The sequence below is a fragment of the Lissotriton helveticus genome, chromosome 5_1 (genome assembly GCF_964261635.1).
Source record: "Lissotriton helveticus chromosome 5_1, aLisHel1.1, whole genome shotgun sequence".
In the NCBI taxonomy this organism is placed as follows: domain Eukaryota; kingdom Metazoa; phylum Chordata; class Amphibia; order Caudata; family Salamandridae; genus Lissotriton; species Lissotriton helveticus.
Window position 1 is genome coordinate 5112807 of NC_136065.1, and position 23069 is coordinate 5135875.

General features: G+C 50.7%; 1 protein-coding gene across 5 annotated transcripts in view; it reads left to right on the forward strand.

The window, feature by feature from the left end:
* TAP1 (transporter 1, ATP binding cassette subfamily B member) overlaps positions 1-23069 on the forward strand; it is a 109910-nt gene that overhangs the window by 48868 nt on the left and 37973 nt on the right. For all 5 annotated transcript variants that reach the window (XR_013594636.1, XR_013594638.1, XR_013594637.1 and 2 more), the window contains exons 7-9: positions 3310-3438; positions 6536-6724; positions 18408-18581. Coding sequence is in view for 2 of the 5 variants with exons in the window: in XM_078641562.1 (XP_078497688.1) it covers positions 3310-3438; positions 6536-6724; positions 18408-18581 (492 nt within the window). In the remaining 3 variants the exon portion in view is untranslated. The remainder of the gene's footprint in view (positions 1-3309; positions 3439-6535; positions 6725-18407; positions 18582-23069) is intronic.

The following is a 23069-nucleotide window of genomic DNA, read 5'->3' on the forward strand; positions in this document are numbered from 1 at the left end:
AGTTATGCTCGCTTCATGTGTACCAACAGTGTAAGGGACTGTAGGATCTAAGCTATGCTCGCTTCATGTGCATCAACAGTGTAAGGGGCTGTAGGATCTAAGCTAAGCTCACTTCATGTGCATCAACAGTGTAAGGGGCTGTAGGAGCTAAGCTATGCTTGCTTCATGTGCACCAACAGTGTGAGGGGCCAGTACGATCTAAGTTATGCTCTTCATGTGCCCCAACAGTGTAAGGGGCTCTAGGATCTAAGCTATGCTCGCTTCGTGTGCACCTTCAGTGTAACAGGATGTAGGATCTAAGCTATGCTCGCTTCATGTGCACCAACAGTGTAAGGGGCTGTAGGATCTAAGCTATGCTCGCTTCATGTGCACCAACATTGTAAGGGGCTGTAGGATCTAAGCTATGCTCGCTTCATGTGCACCAACAGTGTAAGGGGCAGTAGGATCTAACCTATGCTCGCTTCGTGCGCACCATCAGTGTAACAGGCTGTAGGATCTAAGCTATGCTCGCTTCATGTGCACCAACGGTGTAAGGGGCTGTAGGATCTAAGCTATGCTCGCTTCATGTGCACCAACATTGTAAGGGGCTGTAGGATCTAAGCTATGCTTGCTTCATGTGCACCAACAGTGTAAGGGGCCAGTACGATCTAAGTTATGCTTGCTTCATGTGTACCAACAGTGTAAGGGACTGTAGGATCTAAGCTATGCTCGCTTCATGTGCATCAACAGTGTAAGGGGCTGTAGGATCTAAGCTAAGCTCACTTCATGTGCATCAACAGTGTAAGAGGCTTTAGGAGCTAAGCTATGCTTGCTTCATGTGCACCAACAGTGTAAGGGGCTGTAGGATCTAAGCTATGCTCGCTTCATGTGCACCAACAGTGTAAGGGGCCAGTACGATCTAAGTTATGCTCGCTTCATGTACACCAACAGTGTAAGGGGCTGTAGGATCTAAGCTAAGCTCACTTCATGTGCATCAACAGTGTAAGGGGCTGTAGGAGCTAAGCTATGCTTGCTTCATGTGCACCAACAGTGTGAGGGGCCAGTACGATCTAAGTTATGCTCTTCATGTGCACCAACAGTGTAAGGGGCTGTAGGATCTAAGCTATGCTCGCTTCATGTGCATCAACAGTGTAAGGGGCTGTAGGATCTAAATTATGCTTGCTTCATTTGCACCAACAGTGTATGGGGCAGAAGGATCTAACCTATGCTCGCTTCATGTGTACCAACATTTTACGGGGCAGTACGATCTAAGTAATGCTCTTCATGTGCACCAACAGTGTAAGGGGCCAGTACGTTCTAAGTTATGCTTGCTTCATGTGTACCAACAGTGTAAGGGACTGTAGGATCTAAGCTATGCTCGCTTCATGTGCATCAACAGTGTAAGGGGCTGTAGGATCTAAGCTAAGATCACTTCATGTGCATCAACAGTGTAAGAGGCTTTAGGAGCTAAGCTATGCGTGCTTCATGTGCACCAACAGTGTAAGGGGCTGTAGGATCTAAGCTATGCTCGCTTCATGTGCACCAACAGTGTAAGGGGCCAGTACGATCTAAGTTATGCTCGCTTCATGTACACCAACAGTGTAAGGGGCTGTAGGATCTAAGCTAAGCTCACTTCATGTGCATCAACAGTGTAAGGGGCTGTAGGAGCTAAGCTATGCTTGCTTCATGTGCACCAACAGTGTGAGGGGCCAGTACGATCTAAGTTATGCTCTTCATGTGCACCAACAGTGTAAGGGGCGGTAGGATCTAAGCTATGCTCGCTTCATGTGCATCAACAGTGTAAGGGGCTGTAGGATCTAAATTATGCTTGCTTCATTTGCACCAACAGTGTATGGGGCAGAAGGATCTAACCTATGCTCGCTTCATGTGTACCAACATTTTACGGGGCAGTACGATCTAAGTAATGCTCTTCATGTGCACCAACAGTGTAAGGGACAGTAGGATCTAAGCTATGCTCGCTTCATGTGCATCAACAGTGTAAGGGGCTGTAGGATCTAAGCTATGCTCGCTTCATGTGCACCAACAGTGTAAGGGGCTGTAGGATCTAAGCTATGCTCGCTTCATGTGCACCAACATTGTAAGGGGCTGTAGGATCTAAGCTATGCTTGCTTCATGTGCACCAACAGTGTAAGGGGCCAGTACGATCTAAGTTATGCTCGCTTCATGTGTACCAACAGTGTAAGGGACTGTAGGATCTAAGTTATGCTCGCTTCATGTGTACCAACAGTGTAAGGGACTGTAGGATCTAAGCTGTGCTCGCTTCATGTGCATCAACAGTGTAAGGGGCTGTAGGATCTAAGCTAATCTCACTTCATGTGCATCAACAGTGTAAGGGGCTGTAGGAGCTAAGCTATGCTTGCTTCATGTGCACCAACAGTGTAAGGGGCCAGTACGATCTAAGTTATGCTCGCTTCATGTGTACCAACAGTGTAAGGGACTGTAGGATCTAAGCTGTGCTCGCTTCATGTGCATCAACAGTGTAAGGGGCTGTAGGATCTAAGCTAATCTCACTTCATGTGCATCAACAGTGTAAGGGGCTGTAGGAGCTAAGCTATGCTTGCTTCATGTGCACCAACAGTGTGAGGGGCCAGTACGATCTAAGTTATGCTCTTCATGTGCACCAACAGTGTGAGGGGCCAGTACGATCTAAGTTATGCTCTTCATGTGCACCAACAGTGTAAGGGGCTGTAGGATCTGAGCTGGGCTCGCTTCATGTGCATCAACAGTGTAAGGGGCTGTAGGATCTAAGCTATGCTTGCTTCATGTGCACCAACAGTGTAAGGGGCCAGTACGATCTAAGTTATGCTCGCTTCATGTGTACCAACAGTGTAAGGAACTGTAGGATCTAAGCTATGCTCGCTTCATGTGCACCAACAGTGTAAGGGGCTGTAGGATCTAAGCTAAGCTCACTTCATGTGCATCAACAGTGTAAGGGGCTGTAGGAGCTAAGCTATGCTCGCTTCATGTGCGCCATCAGTGTAAGGGACAGTAGGATCTCGCCTATGCTTGCTTCAGCAGCACTAACAGTACACAGGGCTGTAGGATCTAACCTAGCTGGCGTCATCAGCACCAGCAGTTTAAGGGGCAGTATGGTTTCACAGAAGCTAGCTTCTCATGGATGAACAGTGTAACTCTTTGTCACTTCCCTGGTTCAATTTGACTCCCAGTTTGTGTGTTCATTACCTTTAACCCCCATGTGTTAGTGACTGACCCCCCTCTAAGCATTGGACATTTCCACCCACCTCCCCGGGTGTGCATATGAGACCATGTCCTTTTTCTGCTGTGACGCTCCCTCTCCTCTGACCCCAGTTCTCAGGTTTGGCCCTCAAGGTTTGCATCTTGTACTACGGGGGGCGCCTAGTGACGTCTGGAGCCGTCAGCGGGGGAGACCTGGTGGCCTTCGTCCTCTACGAGCTGCAGTTCACCACAGCGGTGGAGGTGAGTGCCAAGGAAGTCAACTGACTCCCTTGTTTAACAAGTTACAGTTTCTAACTCTGGTAAGGGTTGATTTAATTTATTTGTCATTAGCAGAATTATACTTCTGGCAGAGATGCCGTACAAAAGAACATAGGCGCTACATAGCATTGACACAGATAGAATGATTAACGCAAACATTAGTGAGTTATTGAGTGACCGGCCAGATATCCTGGTGTTTTGATGATTAGATGCAAAAATAAAGAAAACACTAAGGCCTTCCTCACCAGTGTCCGGGTTCCTGTGCGACAAATATTGCACACGATAAAGTCTGGCACAAGGTGCTTGGAACCCCTTGTGTGCAAGTGTTAACCCGTTTGCTGCGAGTGTTGGCCAACGGCCATCGCAAGCACTACCTCTGTAGTGCTGCGCACGTCCGCTGGCCAACGCGGCCCTGCCCGCTCAATGGAACACTTCGCACTGGCGTGGAACGTTCGAAGCAGCAAACGGGTTAATATCGGTGAATGCGATGTCAATGTACGTCCTGATATGTACACATAACAATGTCAATACCTGTAAATATGATGTCATTGTATGCCATGACAAATATACGCATAATTATGAGAATGACGGTAAATGCAATATGAATGACCGCCATATTGCATGTACAGGTAATAACGAACTTGTATCATTGCTGTTGAATCCACCCCAGATAACCTCCCAATCAACCCTGAGTCATAGATATGTGGTCAGGCAGGCCCTGCGACCCAAGCCTACTGATTGATAGGTCACAGGTGGGTTTACACTTAGCCCAAAGACAGACGGGCAAACAGGAAAAACCCAGATCGCTCCGACAGATGCAGCCACACCACAAAAAGTCAGAGGGGATTGGCCCCGATAAAACATTTTTGGCCAAAGGCGCGCGTTCCCAAAATACCATATAGTCCGATGCCACCTGTAGTTAGGCTCGCTCAGCCAACCAGAACACAGCATGCACATGACACGCAGTGACACGCAGTGATCACGCACTCCCCAGCTGGACATCTGGACACATGCACACTGGCCCACATTGGGTGTCCACAAAGTCAAGAGCCACCTGTACCCCCTTAACTGATGGTTGAACTTATGGTTCATAACTAGGCCCGGATCTACTTGCGCTACAAGAATGGGTAATTGGTTTATTGTACTTCAAGAACTGTATTTAATGCTGCTGAAATCTCTGCACATTGGGCCTGTCTTCAGACATGACTCTCAATCAATCGGGGAATTTTGAGCACACTACTCACCCAAGAGGGTCTCAAGGCGCTGGGGGGAGGGGAGGGGTTAGCAGTGCTGTTCAGCTGAAGAGCCAGGTCTTGAGAGTGTTCCTGAAGGTGTTCGGGGAGGGGGCGTGTCTGATGTCTGTCGGGAGCTCGTTCCAGGTCTTGGCCGCGATGTAGGAGAAGGATCTTCCTCCTGCTTTGCCTCTGTGGATTTGGGGGGTTTCTGCAAGGACGAGGTTGGTTGATAAGAGGTTGCTGTTGGGTACGTGGAGGGTGACTCTATCATTGAGGTATTTGGGTCCGGTGTTGTGTAGGCATTTGTAGGCGTAGGTGAGGATCTTGAAGGTGACTCTTTTCTCCATGGCTAGCCAGTGGATCTGCCATAGGTGTTGGCCGATGTGTTCGTGTCGAGGTAAGCCAAGGACGAGTCTGGTGGTGGTGTTCTGTATCGTCTGGAGTTTGCGGACTATGGACTTGTTTATGCCGGCATAGAATGTGTTTCCATAGTCCAGCCTGCTGGTGATGAGTGTGTGGGTGACTGTCCTCCTTGACTCGGGGGGGGGGGGGATCCATTTGAATGTCTTACGGAGGATGCGGAGGGTGTTGAAGCAGCTGGACGTGACGTCGTTGACCTGTCGGTTCATGGAGAGAGATGAGTCTATTACGATGCAGAGGTTTCTGGAATGGTCTTTGGGGGTCGGTGAGCTGCTGAGGGTGTTGTCCCATGCTGAGGGGTGGTTACGAGGACGTCTGTCTACTCGGAGTTGAGCTTTAGGCAGCTGTTGGTCATCAGGGCTGCGGTGTGGCCTTGGTCGAGGAGGGTGCGGATGTAGTCTGAGAAGAGGAGAGATAACAGGGTGACAGTGCTCCTGTGCCACTCAGAGATAGCACAACAGCACTCCTATGCTGCTCAGAGATAGAAGGGGCCACAGTACGCCTGTCTTGCTCAGAGGTAGATGACACCAGAGCGCTCCTTTATATCTCAGAGACACATGGTACCACAACACATCTGAGCAGCTGAGAGATAAACAGGGTCAGAGTGCTCCTGTGCCACTCAGAGATAGATGGTACCACAGCACTCCTGAGCTGCTGAGAGATAATAGGGCACCAGTGTTCCTGTGCCACTCAGAGATAGAATAGACCACAGCACTCCTATGCTGCTTAGACATTGAAGAGACAACAGTACTCCTGTGTCGCTCAGAGGTAGAAGTCACAAGAGCACTCCTGTGCCACAAAGTGATAGATATACCACAGCCCTCTGGAGCAGCTGAGAGATACAGATGGTCCCAGAGCTCCTGTGCTGGTCTGAGATAGATGGCACAGCAGTGCTTCTGAGCAGCTGATAGAGAGAGGTAGAGCCACAGTGCTTCTGTGCCGCTGAAGAGATAGATGACACCACAGCCCTCCTGAGATAGACACAACCGCAGTGCTCCTGTGCTGCTCAGAGATAGAGGACACCACAGCGCTCCTGAGATAGACACAACCGCAGTGCTCCTCTGCAGCTCAGAGATAGATGAGACCACAGCGCTCCTGAGATAGACACAACCACAGGGCTCCTCTGCAGCTCAGAGATAGCTACAACTACAGCAGTCCTGAGATAGACACAACCACAGCAGTCCTGTGGTACACTTGGGTAGATGTAGGCTTTGATACACGTGGGTAGGTGTGCAGATAGACACTGCTTGCCTCCCTATCTGCAAGAGTACAGTAGATCTCCCAGGTCCAGGGCCTCTCACAGGTAGCTAGGCCACAATCCTGGGCAGTAAGCCTGTATCTCATTGCAGCACGCGTGTTGAGTACAATACTTCTGGTGACTGACTACCTTTCTCTTTTTCCTCCTCTCGTCCACCATGGGGCAGGTGCTGCTCAGGATGTACCCTGATGTGAAAGGAGCCGTTGGAGCCTCTGAGAAGATCTTCGAGTACATGGACCGCAAGCCGCAGATGCCATCACCAGGCACTCATGCTCCACAGACCATCCGGGGTCATGTGACCTTCGACAACGTGACCTTCTCCTACCCCAGCCAGCCGGACACACCGGTACTCAAGGTAAGAGATGGACTCCAGTGTCAGTGGCGTAGTGCACCGGGGCGCGGAGGGGAGGGAGTGTAATCACAACTTCATGGCTCTATTCTTTCTCTTCATGCTTCTGTCTTCATAAGGCTGGAATCCGCCAGTCGCCTCAAGTGTCTTCATTCCACACAGTCCCGTAGTCAGATCATTTATCACCATAAATGGGGAGCTGCCCACCTGGGAGGCCTGTGCAGTACACTACATCTACCACCCCCGGCCTACAACAAAGACTCATGAATGATAAATCCAACCTCATGCCCTTTACCTACATCCCCAGAAATGTTAATCTCTACCTTGGTGACTTCAACCTCCTGGATTCCCTGAACACAAAAACAGTGATAGGCTCCCCCCCTGAACCAGCTACCCCCCCCCCCAAACCAAGCTCACCCCCAGATGCCTGCGCTCATTCACAATATCAGCTAAACCTGGACCTCATTCTTTCATCCACTTTTTGTCTCTCCTACTTTGAACCCCAGCTCATCCTCTCCCTCACCAAGGACCCAAACACCTCCAAATCCAACCTACATGATGGAATAAAGGCTGTCGCAGATTGGATGAAAACCAGCCGCCTGAAACTGAACTCAGACAAGACAGAAGTCCTCCTCCTCAGCTCCACCCCCTCCATATGGGATGACTCCTGGTGGCCGACCATGCTGGGAGCTGCAACAGCACCCACTAATCATGCACGCAATCTGGGGTTCATCCTGGACTCAACGCTCTTTAAGACCCAGCAAGTCAACACTGTTTCCTCCTCCTGCTTCAACACCCTCCGCATGCTCTGCAAGATCTACAGATGGATCCCCACCTAAACAAGGAGAACGGTCACCCAGGCCCTCGTCAGCAGCAAGCTGGACTACGGCAACGCCCTCTGCACGGCGCAGCTACACTCCAGAAGAGACTCCCAACGCATACAAAACGCCTCCACACGCCTCATCTTCGGACTTCCTCGCCACAGCCACATCACTACCCACCTTAGATTTCTGCACTGGCTCCCGGTCAACAAGAGGATAACCTTTAAGCTCCTCACCCACGCACACAAAGCACTCCACATTGTCGGACCAGCATACCTCAACAAATGACTGTCCTTCTACACCCCGAACCGCCAGTTTCGCTCCACCGACCACGCACTCGCCACCGTCCCTCATATCCGCCGAACGACCACAGGAGGAAGATCCTTCTCCCATCTCGCCTCAACGAACACCCTCCCCACCCACCTGCGTCAGACCCCGGACTGACTGACCTTCAGGAGACTTCTCAAGACCGGTCTGTTCGACCAGTAGCAGCGTCTCCCCCCCCCCTCAGCTCCTTGAGACCCTCACGGGTGAGTAGTGTGCTCTACGAATGCTTGATTGATTGATTGAACGCCCCTTTGACAGGACTAAACATCACACACCATCATTCCATACCCTACGCCTCCACTCAAACAACAAACCAGACACCCTACGTATATTGCCAGATCCTTATAAATGTGTTGTACCCCAAACCAGGCCCTACGCCCCTGCACCCCAAACTGACATATGACATTGATTCTCTCCTTGACAACTGTTAGAAACTGGGCTTCTGCTCGGCAGAGGTATGCAGCCTGTCTACGAAGGAACCACAGTTTTACTCAGGGTAAGTCAGTATTGCTCCCTAAGTTAACCTGTGCTCACCCTCTGGTAGCGTGGCACAGAGCAGGCTGGCTAAACTAAAGAGACAATGTGTCAAGTATCTGTGCAACACTTCAAACACTACCACAGTGAAAACACCACAAAAAGACTCCACACCAGGTTAGAAAAATAGAACTCAATTTTATAAATAAAACAAGACCAAAACTTAAAAGTAAGCAATAAATAAAAGTCCAGATATGAACCTTCAAAGATGAAATGGGAAAATAGCGCTAAGAAGCAATCAGGATAGGCTATCAAGGCGCTGGAGTTGCTAACTGCTTCGTGGTGATCTGTTCATTCAGTTGCATTGAGGGGAAAACAACGAGAAAGCAGGGAAAACAGGGAAAAGCAAGAAGAAGGTCCTCAAACACAGGAGAAAAGGCAGGAGAACGTAGTGAAACATGAGGGAAAAGCAAGGAGAAAGCACTAAAAAAACGGGTGAATAGGCATAAAAAACTGTGAAAACGATGGAAGAGCAAGAGGGCACTCAAACAATGGGGAAAAGCAAGGAGAACACAGTAAAGAATGAGGAAAAGCAAGGAGAATGCTCCAAAAAACAAGAGGGGCAGTGAAAACGAGGGAAATGGAGAAGGCACTCAAAAACATAGAGAAATAGCAAGGAGAAAGCAGTGAATATGAAGGAAAGGCAAGTCTTTGAAAAAAAGCAGGAGAAAGCAATGAAAAATTAGGGAAAATCAAGGAAAAGGCACTCAAAAAAATGAGAAAAGACCAGGAGAAAGCAGTGAAAACGTATGAAAAGGAGGACAAGGCAGTAAAAAATGAGAAAAAGCAAGGTGGAAAGCATTTAATAGGAAGGAAAGGCAAGGAGAAGGCTGTTAAAAAATGTGGGAAAGGCAAGAAAAAGACACTCTAAATATGGTGGAAAAAGCAAGAAGAGCGATGCAGCTGCACGGGGAGAGCTGGGCTCGGAGCCTGCTCAGTTTGGTCACGCTACACTCCATTGGGCCCTGGAAGGAGGACGGATTTCTAGGGGGCGGTAGGTAGGGCTAGGACAGGAAAAGGCAGGTATGGGGGAAGTGAGGGAAAAGACAAGGAGCAAACAGTGAAAACGAGAGAAAAGCAAGAAGAATGCACTCAAGATGGTGAACAACAAGGAGAAAGCAGTAAAAACAAGAGAATAGCAGGCTCTTAAAAAGTAGCTGAAAAAGCTGGAGAAAGCAATGGTAAAGCTAGGAGAAGGCGCTCAAAAAACAGAGGGAAAAGCAGGAGAAAGCAGTGAAAGCAATGGTAAAGCAAGGAGAAGGCGCTCAAAAAACAGAGGGAAAAGCAGGAGAAAGCAGTGAAAGCAATGGTAAAGCAAGGAGAAGGCGCTCAGAAAACAGAGGGAAAAGCAGGAGAAAGCAATGGTAAAGCAAGGAGAAGGCGCTCAAAAAACAGAGGGAAAAGCAGGAGAAAGCAGTGAAAACAATGGTAAAGCAAGGAGAAGGCGCTCAAAACACAGAGGGAAAAGCAGGAGAAAGCAGTGAAAGCAATGGTAAAGCAAGGAGAAGGCGCTCAGAAAACAGAGGGAAAAGCAGGAGAAAGCAATGGTAAAGCAAGGAGAAGGCGCTCAAAAAACAGAGGGAAAAGCAGGAGAAAGCAGTGAAAACAATGGTAAAGCAAGGAGAAGGCGCTCAAAACACAGAGGGAAAAGCAGGAGAAAGCAGTGAAAACAATGGTAAAGCAAGGAGAAGGCGCTCAAAAAACAGAGGGAAAAGCAGGAGAAAGCAGTGAAAACAATGGTAAAGCAAGGAGAAGGCGCTCAAAACACAGAGGGAAAAGCAGGAGAAAGCAGTGAAAACAATGGTAAAGCAAGGAGAAGGCGCTCAAAAAACAGAAGGAAAAGCAGGAGAAAGCAGTGAAAGCAATGGTAAAGCAAGGAGAAGGCGCTCAAAAACAGAGGGAAAAGCAGGAGAAAGCAGTGAAAACAATGGTAAAGCAAGGAGAAGGCGCTCAAAAAACAGAGGGAAAAGCAGGAGAAAGCAGTGAAAACAATGGTAAAGCAAGGAGAAGGCGTTTAAAAAACAGAGGGAAAAGCAGGAGAAAGCAGTGAAAGCAATGGTAAAGCAAGGAGAAGGCGCTCAAAAAACAGAGGGAAAAGCAGTAGAAAGCAGTGAAAACAATGGTAAAGCAAGGAGAAGGCGCTCAAAAAACAGAGGGAAAAGCAGGAGAAAGCAGTGAAAACAATGGTAAAGCAAGGAGAAGGCGCTCAAAAAACAGAGGGAAAAGCAGGAGAAAGCAGTGAAAACAATGGTAAAGCAAGGAGAAGGCGCTCAAAAAACAGAGGGAAAAGCAGGAGAAAGCAGCGAAAACAATGGTAAAGCAAGGAGAAGGCGCTCAAAAAACAGAGGGAAAAGCAGGAGAAAGCAGTGAAAACAATGGTAAAGCAAGGAGAAGGCGCTCAAAAAACAGAGGGAAAAGCAGGAGAAAGCAGTGAAAACAATGGTAAAGCAAGGAGAAGGCGCTCAAAAAACAGAGGGAAAAGCAGGAGAAAGCAGTGAAAACAATGGTAAAGCAAGGAGAAGGCGCTCAAAAAACAGAGGGAAAAGCAGGAGAAAGCAGCGAAAACAATGGTAAAGCAAGGAGAAGGCACTCAAAAAACCATTGCTTTTCCCTCTTTTTTACTGCTTTCTCCTTGCTTTTCGACCGTTTTTCACAGCTTTCTCCTTGTTTTTCTCTCATTACGACTGAATGAACAGATGACCATGAAGCAGTCAGCAACTCTAGCGCCTTGAGACCCTCATGGGCAATTTGCCACTTTTTAATAATTGTGATTAATTGTTTGATTGAGAGCCAGGAATGGCACCTGTGACTCCTTCTGCTGTCATTAATGGGCCCACTCAGGTAACCTGTAGGTTCCTGTGGAGGAGGGACTGTCCCCGCCCTTCGGTGAGAAGTGCAAGGGCAGAGCCGCCACTTTGTCTTCCCAGTCTCCCTCCTCAATGTCCTACTAACAAACCAAGGTTAACACAAAAAAAGACCAAACCATCAGATCCCTCAAAGACTTCCTTCAGCCCCCGGTACTCTAAAGACCTCGCTGACAATAAACAGACCCTCTTGTGACAGACCTCCATAGCATCTCTTGAAAGAGACGTCCCTCTACACGACACACAGACAGCTCATCACATCAGTCAAAGCAAAGTCCTGAACCAACGCCATCAATGAAGCCACCAACAGAAGCAGAACACCGGCCAAGACAATCAAGCATTGCACCAACCCCCTGCCAGACCCACCTATCCCTCACTGCACAGAGAAGCGCAACCATCAACCCCCTGCCAGACCCACCTACTCCTCGCTGCACAGAGAAGCGCAACGCGTCAACCCCCTGCCAGACCCACCTACTCCTCGCTGCTCAGAGAAGCGCAACGCATCAACCTCCTGCCTGACCCACCTATCCCTCACTGCACAGAGAAACACAACGCATCAACCCCCTGCCAGACCCACCTATCCCTCACTGCACAGAGAAACACAACGCGTCAACCCCCTGCCAGACCCACCTATCCCTCACTGCACAGAGAAACACAACGCGTCAACCCCCTGCCAGACCCTCCTATCCCTCACTGCTCAGAGAAACACAACGCATCAACCCCCTGCCAGACCCACCTATCCCTCACTGCACAGAGAAGCGCAACGCATCCACCCCCTGCCAGACCCACCTATCCCTCACTGCACAGAGAAACACAACACGTCAACCCCCTGCCAGACCCACCTATCCCTCACTGCTCAGAGAAGCGCAACGCATCAACCCCCTGCCAGACCCACCTATCCCTCACTGCTCAGAGAAGCGCAACGCGTCAACCCCCTGCCAGACCCACCTACTCCTCGCTGCTCAGAGAAGCGCAACGCATCAACCTCCTGCCTGACCCACCTATCCCTCACTGCACAGAGAAACACAACGCGTCAACCCCCTGCCAGACCCACCTATCCCTCACTGCACAGAGAAACACAACGCGTCAACCCCCTGCCAGACCCACCTATCCCTCACTGCACAGAGAAACACAACGCGTCAACCCCCTGCCAGACCCTCCTATCCCTCACTGCTCAGAGAAACACAACGCATCAACCCCCTGCCAGACCCACCTATCCCTCACTGCACAGAGAAGCGCAACGCATCCACCCCCTGCCAGACCCACCTATCCCTCACTGCACAGAGAAACACAACACGTCAACCCCCTGCCAGACCCACCTATCCCTCACTGCTCAGAGAAGCGCAACGCATCAACCCCCTGCCAGACCCACCTATCCCTCACTGCTCAGAGAAGCGCAACGCATCAACCCCCTGCCAGACCCACCTATCCCTCACTGCACAGAGAAACACAACGCGTCAACCCCCTGCCAGACCCACCTATCCCTCACTGCTCAGAGAAGCGCAACGCATCAACCCCCTGCCAGACCCACCTATCCCTCACTGCGCAGAGAAGCGCAACGCACCAATCCCCTGCCAGACCCACCTATCCCTCACTGCTCAGAGAAGCACAACGCATCAACCTCCTGCCAGACCCTCCTATCCATCACTGCACAGAGAAGCGCAACGCATCAACCCCCTGCCAGACCCACCTATCCCTCACTGGACAGAGAAGCGCAACGCATCAACCCCCTGCCAGACCCACCTACTCCTCACTGCACAGAGAAACACAACGCGTCAACCCCCTGCCAGACCCACCTACCCCTCACTGCACAGAGAAGCGCAACGCATCAACCCCCTGCCAGACCCACCTACTCCTCACTGCACAGAGAAGCGCAACGCATCAACCCCCTGCCAGACGCACCTATCCCTCACTGCACAGAGAAGCGCAACACATCAACCCCCTGCCAGACCCACCTATTCCTCACTGCACAGAGAAGCGCAACGCATCAACCCCCTGCCAGACCCACCTATCCCTCACTGCACAGAGAAGCGCAACGCGTCAACCCCCTGCCAGACCCACCTATCCCTCACTGCGCAGAGAAGCGCAACACATCAACCCCCTGCCAGATCCACCTACTCCTCACTGCACAGAGAAGCACAACGCGTCAACCCCCTGCCAGACCCACCTATCCCTCACTGCACAGAGAAGCGCAACGCATCAACCCCCTGCCAGACCCACCCATCCCTCACTGCACAGAGAAGCGCAACGCATCAACCCCCTGCCAGATCCACCTACTCCTCACTGCACAGAGAAGCGCAACGCATCAACCCCCTGCCAGACCCACCTATTCCTCACTGCACAGAGAAGCACAACACATCAACCCCCTGCCAGACCCACCTACCCCTCACTGCACAGAGAAGCACAACGCGTCAACCCCCTGCCAGACCCACCTACCCCTCACTGCACAGAGAAGCACAACGCGTCAACCCCCTGCCAGACCCAGCTATCCCTCACTGCACAGAGAAGCGCAACGCATCAACCCCCTGCCAGACCCACCTACCCCTCACTGCACAGAGAAGCGCAACGCGTCAACCCCCTGCCAGACCCACCTACCCCTCACTGCACAGAGAAGCGCAACGCGTCAACCCCCTGCCAGACCCACCTACCCCTCACTGCACAGAGAAGCGCAACGCATCAACCCCCTGCCAGACCCACCTACTCCTCACTGCACAGAGAAGCGCAACGCATCAACCCCCTGCCAGACCCACCTACTCCTCACTGCACAGAGAAGCGCAACGCGTCAACCCCCTGCCAGACCCACCTACTCCTCACTGCACAGAGAAGCGCAACGCGTCAACCCCCTGCCAGACCCACCTACCCCTCACTGCACAGAGAAGCGCAACGCATCAACCCCCTGCCAGACCCACCTACTCCTCACTGCACAGAGAAGCGCAACGCATCAACCCCCTGCCAGACCCACCTATCCCTCACTGCACAGAGAAGCGCAACGCATCAACCCCCTGCCAGACCCACCTACCCCTCACTGCACAGAGAAGCGCAACACATCAACCCCCTGCCAGACCCACCTATTCCTCACTGCACAGAGAAGCGCAACACGTCAACCCCCTGCCAGACCCACCCATCCCTCACTGCACAGAGAAGCGCAACGCGTCAACCCCCTGCCAGACCCACCTACTCCTCACTGCACAGAGAAGCGCAACGCGTCAACCCCCTGCCAGACCCACCTATCCCTCACGGCACAGAGAAGTGCAACGCGTCAACCCCCTGCCAGACCCACCCATCCCTCACTGCACAGAGAAGTGCAACGCGTCAACCCCCTGCCAGACCCACCTACCCCTCACTGCACAGAGAAGCGCAACCATCAACCCCTGCCAGACCCACCTATCCCTCACTGCACAGAGAAGCGCAACCATCAACCCCTGCCAGACCCACCTATCCCTCACTGCACAGAGAAGCGCAACGCATCAACCCCCTGCCAGACCCACCTATCCCTCACTGCACAGAGAAGCGCAACGCGTCAACCCCCTGCCAGACCCACCTACTCCTCACTGCACAGAGAAGCGCAACCATCAACCCCCTGCCAGACCCACCTATCCCTCACTGCACAGAGAAGCGCAACGCATCAACCCCCTGCCAGACCCACCTATCCCTCACTGCACAGAGAAGCGCAACGCATCAACCCCCTGCCAGACCCACCTATCCCTCACTGCACAGAGAAGCGCAACGCGTCAACCCCCTGCCAGACCCACCTACTCCTCACTGCACAAAGAAGCACAACGCGTCAACCCCCTGCCAGACCCACCTATCCCTCACTGCACAGAGAAGCGCAACGCATCAACCCCCTGCCAGACCCACCTATCCCTCACTGCACAGAGAAGCACAACGCGTCAACCCCCTGCCAGACCCACCTACCCCTCACTGCACAGAGAAGCGCAACGCATCAACCCCCTGCCAGACCCACCTATCCCTCACTGCACAGAGAAGCGCAACGCATCAACCCCCTGCCAGACCCACCTACCCCTCACTGCACAGAGAAGCGCAACGCATCAACCCCCTGCCAGACCCACCTATCCCTCACTGCACAGAGAAGCGCAACGCATCAACCCCCTGCCAGACCCACCTATTCCTCACTGCACAGAGAAGCGCAACCATCACCCCCTGCCAGACCCACCTACCCCTCACTGCACAGAGAAGCGCAACGCATCAACCCCCTGCCAGACCCACCTACCCCTCACTGCACAGAGAAGCGCAACGCATCAACCCCCTGCCAGACCCACCTACCCCTCACTGCACAGAGAAGCGCAACGCATCAACCCCCTGCCAGACCCACCTATCCCTCACTGCACAGAGAAGCGCAACGCATCAACCCCCTGCCAGACCCACCTATCCCTCACTGCACAGAGAAGCGCAACGTGTCAACCCCCTGCCAGACCCACCTATCCCTCACTGCACAGAGAAGCGCAACGCATCAACCCCCTGCCAGACCCACCTACCCCTCACTGCACAGAGAAGTGCAATGCGTCAACCCCCTGCCAGACCCACCTACCCCTCACTGCACAGAGAAGCGCAACGCATCAACCCCCTGCCAGACCCACCTACTCCTCACTGCACAGAGAAGCGCAACGCATCAACCTCCTGCCAGACCCACCTATCCCTCACTGCACAGAGAAGCGCAACGCATCAACCCCCTGCCAGACCCACCTATCCCTCCCTGCACAGGGAAGCGCAACGCGTCAACCTCCTGCCAGACCCACCTATCCCTCACTGCACAGAGAAGCACAACGCGTCAACCCCCTGCCAGACCCACCTATCCCTCACTGCACAGAGAAGCGCAACGCATCAACCCCCTGCCAGACCCACCTACCCCTCACTGCACAGAGAAGCGCAACGCGTCAACCTCTCCTTCACTGAAAGAATACAAAAAATCCAACAGCACATCAACGACTCGAAGGTGCTTCATCTCTCATGCCCCACCCTTCGCATGGAACCCCGCAATGTTCGTCCTTCAAAGCCGGTTCTCTTGCCGATCTCACCGACATAGGGCTAGATGTAGGGAGGCTATTACCGGTCGGTAACAGCCGAATTTGGCTGTTACCGACCGGTAATAGACGTTTCCTATGTAGGAGGCTGTTTTACAGATTTGGTAAATAACGAATCGGTATTTACAGATTCGGTATTTACCGAATCATCATTTACCGATTCGGTATTTACCGAATCGGTAAATGAGATGTAGGAAGCACTTTAAAGAGTGCATTTGTGTTTTAAGGATTCGTTATTTACCACCAACTATTGGTTGGTGGTAAATAAGGAATTCCTGTGTAAATGCAAATGTGTGCACTTACACCTGTGCCATGTGACAGACATACATGCCTTTAGGGCATGTATGTATGCCACATGTGCACACCAGCACTATTCAGGGGTGCAACAGGGTATCAAAGTGCCACCCTGCCACCCTTGACTATTTCCCTATTTTACCGATTCGGTAATTGACATTCATTCCCATGGGCCTCCAGGCCCATACAAATGAATGGCAATTACCGAATCGGTAAATACCGATTCGGTAATTACCGAATCTTAACGATTCGGTAATTTTTACCGAATAATTACCTACATAGGATTTACCGATTCTAAAATACCGAATCGGTAAAATTCAGTATTTTAGAATCGGTAAAACCTATTTACCTACATCTAGCCCATAGTCATCTCCCTCAAAGCCACTTCTTATGAAGATGATGATGTCTTCTACTCGTCCTTCATCAGAGCTCCCTCTGGGGACTCTCTACCCACTATTAGAAATGCCACCCTCTCTCAAGTTCTCAAGACAGACCAGCTCCTCCCAGAATTACTCTTCTTGTGTTGTTTAGCGTAATCTTGCAGGATTCTTGGTTAATTCCACATGGTTACACTACACTGAAGTACGCAAGTCAGACCCACATATAGTTACAATTTCATGGCTTTTTATACAAAATTATGAAAATTACAGGAAGCAAAAAGTAATTAGTAAATTAATCAGTTAATCCAATCAAAATAGTCAGTCATATTCTGCAAGAGAACTAACATATGGTCAGACTCTGAACAAAATTCAGAGCAAGAACTAATCAATAGACAGTCTAGCGCTGAGTCAGCTCAGATAAAAGGCAAAGAAAGTTATAAGTGTAAGGTAAATAAACAGACTGACTTAGAGTCTGCTTCCAAATTGCTCAAAGGCTGGCTGATCTTCAAAATGAATCCATTTGTAAAACTCTTTACTGTACAGAGGCCACAAGCAAGTCAATGTTTGGTAAGGTGTGACAGGGTTGAAGTAACGATGCTACAAACTTGCAGACCAATAAGTGTTTCAATAAATAGGATACTACCAGAGAAGCCTACTTCCTATTGCATCTCATTGGTTGGGTTATGCACCACTCATTAAGGAAACCAATCATCATTTCCATGTAACAAAATAGTCTGTTCAGCTTATGAATGGCTGAGACAAAACCATTGCCAGGGAACCATGCCCTAACTCAGGTCTAGAACTTCTTCTGTGCTATAGCGCCAAGACGCCTCGGCAAAAGAGCGCTTAAAAAATATTTCAGTCAGTCAAAAGATGCAGAATAAAGGAACATCCTGTACATTACTTACTTGACAGAACACAACTATTACATCAAAGACACCATTATTGAGCCTTCTTTTTTGATGATTTTACTGAAATGGAAAAACACACAAACATAGAGAGAGAGAGAGAGAAAGGCTTGCTCACATAAAATAAATGTGCTCTATCATTCTGCAAAGGTGAACAGCTGTAAGTATGTGACAACTGGGGCCTAATCACTCTAACCAAACCATGTCTAAATAAGGCATTCTTTCTAATTACTAATAACACACCTATGCATGCTGATGTAGCTGGGGTATCTTGGCACTTATATCTGAGACTAATGTAAAGTGCTCCGCTGCTCTCCAGGGCAAGGTATGAATGAGATAAATACCCCTGTAACATAAGGTATGCATAATATATAGTATAGGCACCATGTTTTCTTATCAGTACAGCAGTGATATTGTACCCTGCAGCAGGAACAGTCCTGACTGTGCTAAACTGAAATGTCTGTAAGTGTCGCTGCTGGTTTGGTCGCCCACTCATCCTCTGCCACTTTGGTAACCCAGGGTGTATCATTTGAGCTGAAGCCTGGGGAGGTCACAGCCCTGGTTGGACCCTCGTCGGCCGGGAAGTCTTCGTGTGTGGCTCTGCTGGAGGCCTTCTACGAGCCACAAGCGGGCAGGATACTGATAGACGGGAGGCCGCTTCAGGACTACGATCGCCGGTACCTTCACCGTAAGGTAGGATGGTGAGGCGTGACCTTTCACTGTGGCACGCTGTTATTTGTCTATATTTCTATGATTGCAGCCAGCGAAGCGTAGCAGAGGAAGGGGAATACTGCCACGTCCAAAGATTGGACCAGCACAGTCTGTGGGTTCAAGTCTATGGACACATAGGAAGGGAAATATGAAGCCAGAATTGACAATGAGTGATTCCTGCCACCCATCCTCTCCAACTCTGAATCCAGACATTAGGAGTTAAAGTTCAGGGAATGGGCGATAAAGTGCAGACCAAGGGACTCTGGGACTTTACCTTCTCTGAGCAGGTGTGGATGAAACTGGGTTCTTGGCTGAGGGGGGAGTAAGTACCACTCTTCAAGAAATAACACATTCCTTGTCAAGGTGAACTACTAAAGTCACTAAATACATTTGAGCTCAACCTCCTCCTAGCTATGAAGAGATGAAACAGGTTTAACTTAGAGGCAGTGTGTAAGTGTGTATGCAGTACTAAAACAGTAGTAAAGTTGAAAAGTCTGTCATTAGCTAGTGGTTGGAAAGACCCTTGGGGATTCTCTTACTAATAAGGTGAAATTTCCTGGGGCCTCCCTCACACGCTTTGGGCATTTTCAAGATGGAATAGGTCTTCTGCCACACTCAACTTTGGCTCTGAGGGCCGGGAGCGTGTGTGTAGGAAGTGTATCATGATAATCCCAGTGTCCTCTCTCATCTGACACCAACATCCAGATTGTTGCAGCCCCTGTACCCACAACATCCTCAGAGGCAGCTGTCTGGTATGACTAATCTGAGCTTCCAGCAGCCAGGCAGTTGAAACACACATATTGTTTTGGATTATTTTTCCCTCCTATGTTCCCCAAATGGTACATGTAAACCTAGCAGACCTGACAAACAGGCTGTGACACTGCCATGTCAAAGAGAGTCCCACTGAGATTGGGGACTCACTGGCTGGGAAGACAACAGAAGGGTGTAGGAAGGTGGCTACCTGACTATGGTTACCCCAGATTTTTTTGCCTGTGTTTAGCTGGTTTTTGACTTAGTTGACCTGGTTCCCTGCTAATCAGGGCCCCAGGCCATCTGCTCTCTCTGTAAAATGGATTCCATGTACCCTAGGTACATACCACAAATTGGAAATGGACTCCTTGTCAGCCCCTGTATAACGCACTATAGGTGCCCAGGGCATAGGAGCCACTAAGGCCTACCAGGGGCTGCAGCATATCTTTTGCCACCCCTGGCTGGTTCTTAAATTGACACAACTGGCTGATCACTCAGCTGGGGTAAGGTGGTGTACACACCCCTTGCTTAGATATAGTATACCTATGTCTAAACCTATATCTGGACACATGTAAACCTGTGAGCCACTCCTATAGAAAGGCCTCATCAATCCTGGAGGCTGAGTGCGTGGTTTTATGTGAGATGGAGCTCTAGCATGAGCTGAGCCTGTCTGCAGCCGTCGGGAACAAATCCCTAAGCTGTTTCAGGATAATGCCATACCATATACTATTAAGTGCCTTATAATCCTCGCGGTTATTTAGCAACTTTGGTTTGGCTTTATCAAAACATGTCGTGTAAGGTGTCATACGCTTTGGAATACCATCCCCTCGCCAGTTCTGGCGACGGGGATGGCATTCCACCCCTCTAGAGGGGTAAGACATGTTACTTCACTTTAATGCGGTTGATTTCTCCAAAGGCCTTAAGATCCACAAAATGGATGCCTCTGCCACAGACAAATGTCTGGACCCCTGGAGCTGACCGAAACTCAGTCAAGGGGGTCCTGGACAAAGGGTTTCCTGTCACAGGAGGGTGTCACCGCCCTCCAGACAGGAGATAGTGTATTGTAGCAGGGAGGTTTGAAAGAAACCAGACACTGCCTGGGGCGCACAAGGCTGCCCCTTGCATAATCCGGCCAAACCGGTTCTGGGGCACTCCAGCCCTCGTGCCAGGGCGGCCTGGATCAAAGGAAGGGGGTGTATCCACCCACTTCCTGGGTCCCCCCCATAGGAGGGGACCTAGCAGGTAATCACGCCCACCAGATTCGAATAAGAGTGGGAGCAGTGCCAATGCACAGCAGATTTCCTGGAAGAAACATTTGAAACGATATTCTGGACCCTTCGCCCTCCATCTCAACGTGGAAGCCCGAAGAATCTCCCTTGTGGTCAAGGAGTGACCACCCTGCAGCAGCAGGCACCATCCAGCCCTCGACGTCTACTTAGTTGCAGTTCCCGCCGGAACTCGAGCGACTGAGATCGACGAGATCAAGCCTGCCCAGCTTCTAACAGCCCGATCCACAGTCCCTGCAAAGCTGAGACCCGTGGAGGCGACCGGAAGCGTGGGGCACGCCATCTTGAAGTGACCACGAGACGCTGACCGTGCAGCCCACGAGTGACCCTCGAAGCTGTACACCGGGGTTTGAGAAGCCCCCACCCTGAGCTACTCCTGAGCCGAAGTTCAGCCCTCCACACTCGACGAGTGCTGCGTGGGGCCCTTTGGCACGATTTGGCTCAACGCGTTGGCCCGGTCACTTGCCAGCTGGCTTGTGGTCCCTGTGCCGACGAACTACAAAAGAAGACTCGTGATTCTGGTTGCTCCAGATCCACACCAGCTCCCCTGAAAGGGAGCCCCGACTCTGACCTTCCTGGTCCGAGGGAGACGCCATCTTCCAATCCCGCGTGGATTGCTCTTACCAAGGCTTGTTTGCTCCAAACCGGAAGCCGACTGCACCGACGGTGAGAGCCTGCGTGGGACAGATCGTGACCTGCTCCTGGACGTCGCAGATGCCCCAGAGCCCACGTGACAGCGAAGAGAAGCGCCTCGACGACCACCTGATTGCGCCCGACATTGCCTGGTTCCGTCCTGGTTCCACCCTGGTCACTGCTGAGTGACCCAGACTCTGTCCCCTCTGCTTTCAGGTACTCTACAACTTGAGTCCACCCTTGGACTCCACCGGACACTTCGTCTTCACCCTGCCTGCAGCCCTTTCAGCTTCAAGCACCAAGAGCCTGCGTGTCAAAACCCGACGCCACTTCGACCCTGTGCACCCACTTCCTGTGGGTGAGGTAACTTTGCTCCGCCGGTGTTCCCACACTGGTGCACACCTCTAGGGTCTGTGTGTTAAGTTTTGTTCCTCTAGGTTCAGCGGAAGTGTCCTTAAACTTTAACTCTTTGACTTTTACGCACCATTGGTTAACATTGGTGCATGCGTGCGCTTTCCGCACATCTCCCGAATCCCGAGGGCCATTCCCGACTTCAGCATTGCTTGTCCTGACTGCTCCCAGCGATTCCCTAGGCCCTAGGCCTAACCACTGCTCGAGTGGCCTCTCTTATACCACTTGTTTAGTATATGGTTTGAGTGGCCCCCTGCCCTCATCCATAATTGTGCAACTTGTATGTTTAAACAGTGCTTTTTGATTTAACGCTTGTGCCCCTTTATTCATAAAGAATACTGGGGATTGTTTTTAGTAATAAACACATATATTTTTATAATATATACTTGTGTGGTGTCCTTTCATTTGGTATTACAGGATTGTATGTGGTAAAACAGCTCGCTTAACACGACCTCTTAAGTTAAGCCTTTAGGCTGCTTAGTCCATGCTACCCCTAGGATAGCTTGTCTAATAAGGTTGACTTACAACCAGACACCATAAGGGGATTGTTTGGTCAGGTAGTAGGTGGTTCCAGAATTGGAAACATCCCCTACCAGGCCAACTTCTCACATTGGTGAGCAGCGGTGCGGATTTGAGCTTGCTGTTGTTTTACCATTGCAATCTTTATATCAAATTGAAAGATCACATCAAGTACCTCTAGGTACATATAAAATCAAAAGCTTAGCATATTAAGTTCTACTGAACTTAGTAGTTGTAGGTTGAAGGGAGTAGCACACCCCTGACTACAACTCACTAGCAAGGTCCAGTAGGAAAACACTTAGTGTAGGTAAGTGCACCACTTACACCTCACTAGTAACCATGTCTGACACAGGGAAGGCCTCAGGGTCTAGTCCTGTGACAGTTGACCCTACCCAGGCAACTTTTGGATATGACAAGTTAACCCGCAGAGACTTGATTGCCTTGTGCAAAGCAAGAGGGTTAAAAAGGGGCAGAAGCCCCACCTGCCTAATCTTGGTAGAAATCCTAGAACAGGATGACTTAGAGAAGGCAAAAGCTGCTTCCCTAGACACAGGGAACCCCCCTGTAGTTGATCCCCCTGAAGAGGAGGATGATGATGACTTGGATGAGGACTCAGAGGTTGAGGACTTAGAAGTACAGGATCAGGGTAGCCAGGTTCCAGTTGGTAGGCTTAGCCAGGCCAACTTGGACCTACTGGGGAATGGAGAGGGCCAGCACCTCCCCAGAACCCAACATGTGATTCTCCCAGGCAACAGAAGAGTGAGATCTCCCTCAGGGGACTCTCATATTTCTAGTGCCTCCGGAGAATCAGAGAGAGGCATGAGTGCTTCTCAGAAAGCTGAGCATAGGGCCAGAATGAGGGCTGTCCAAC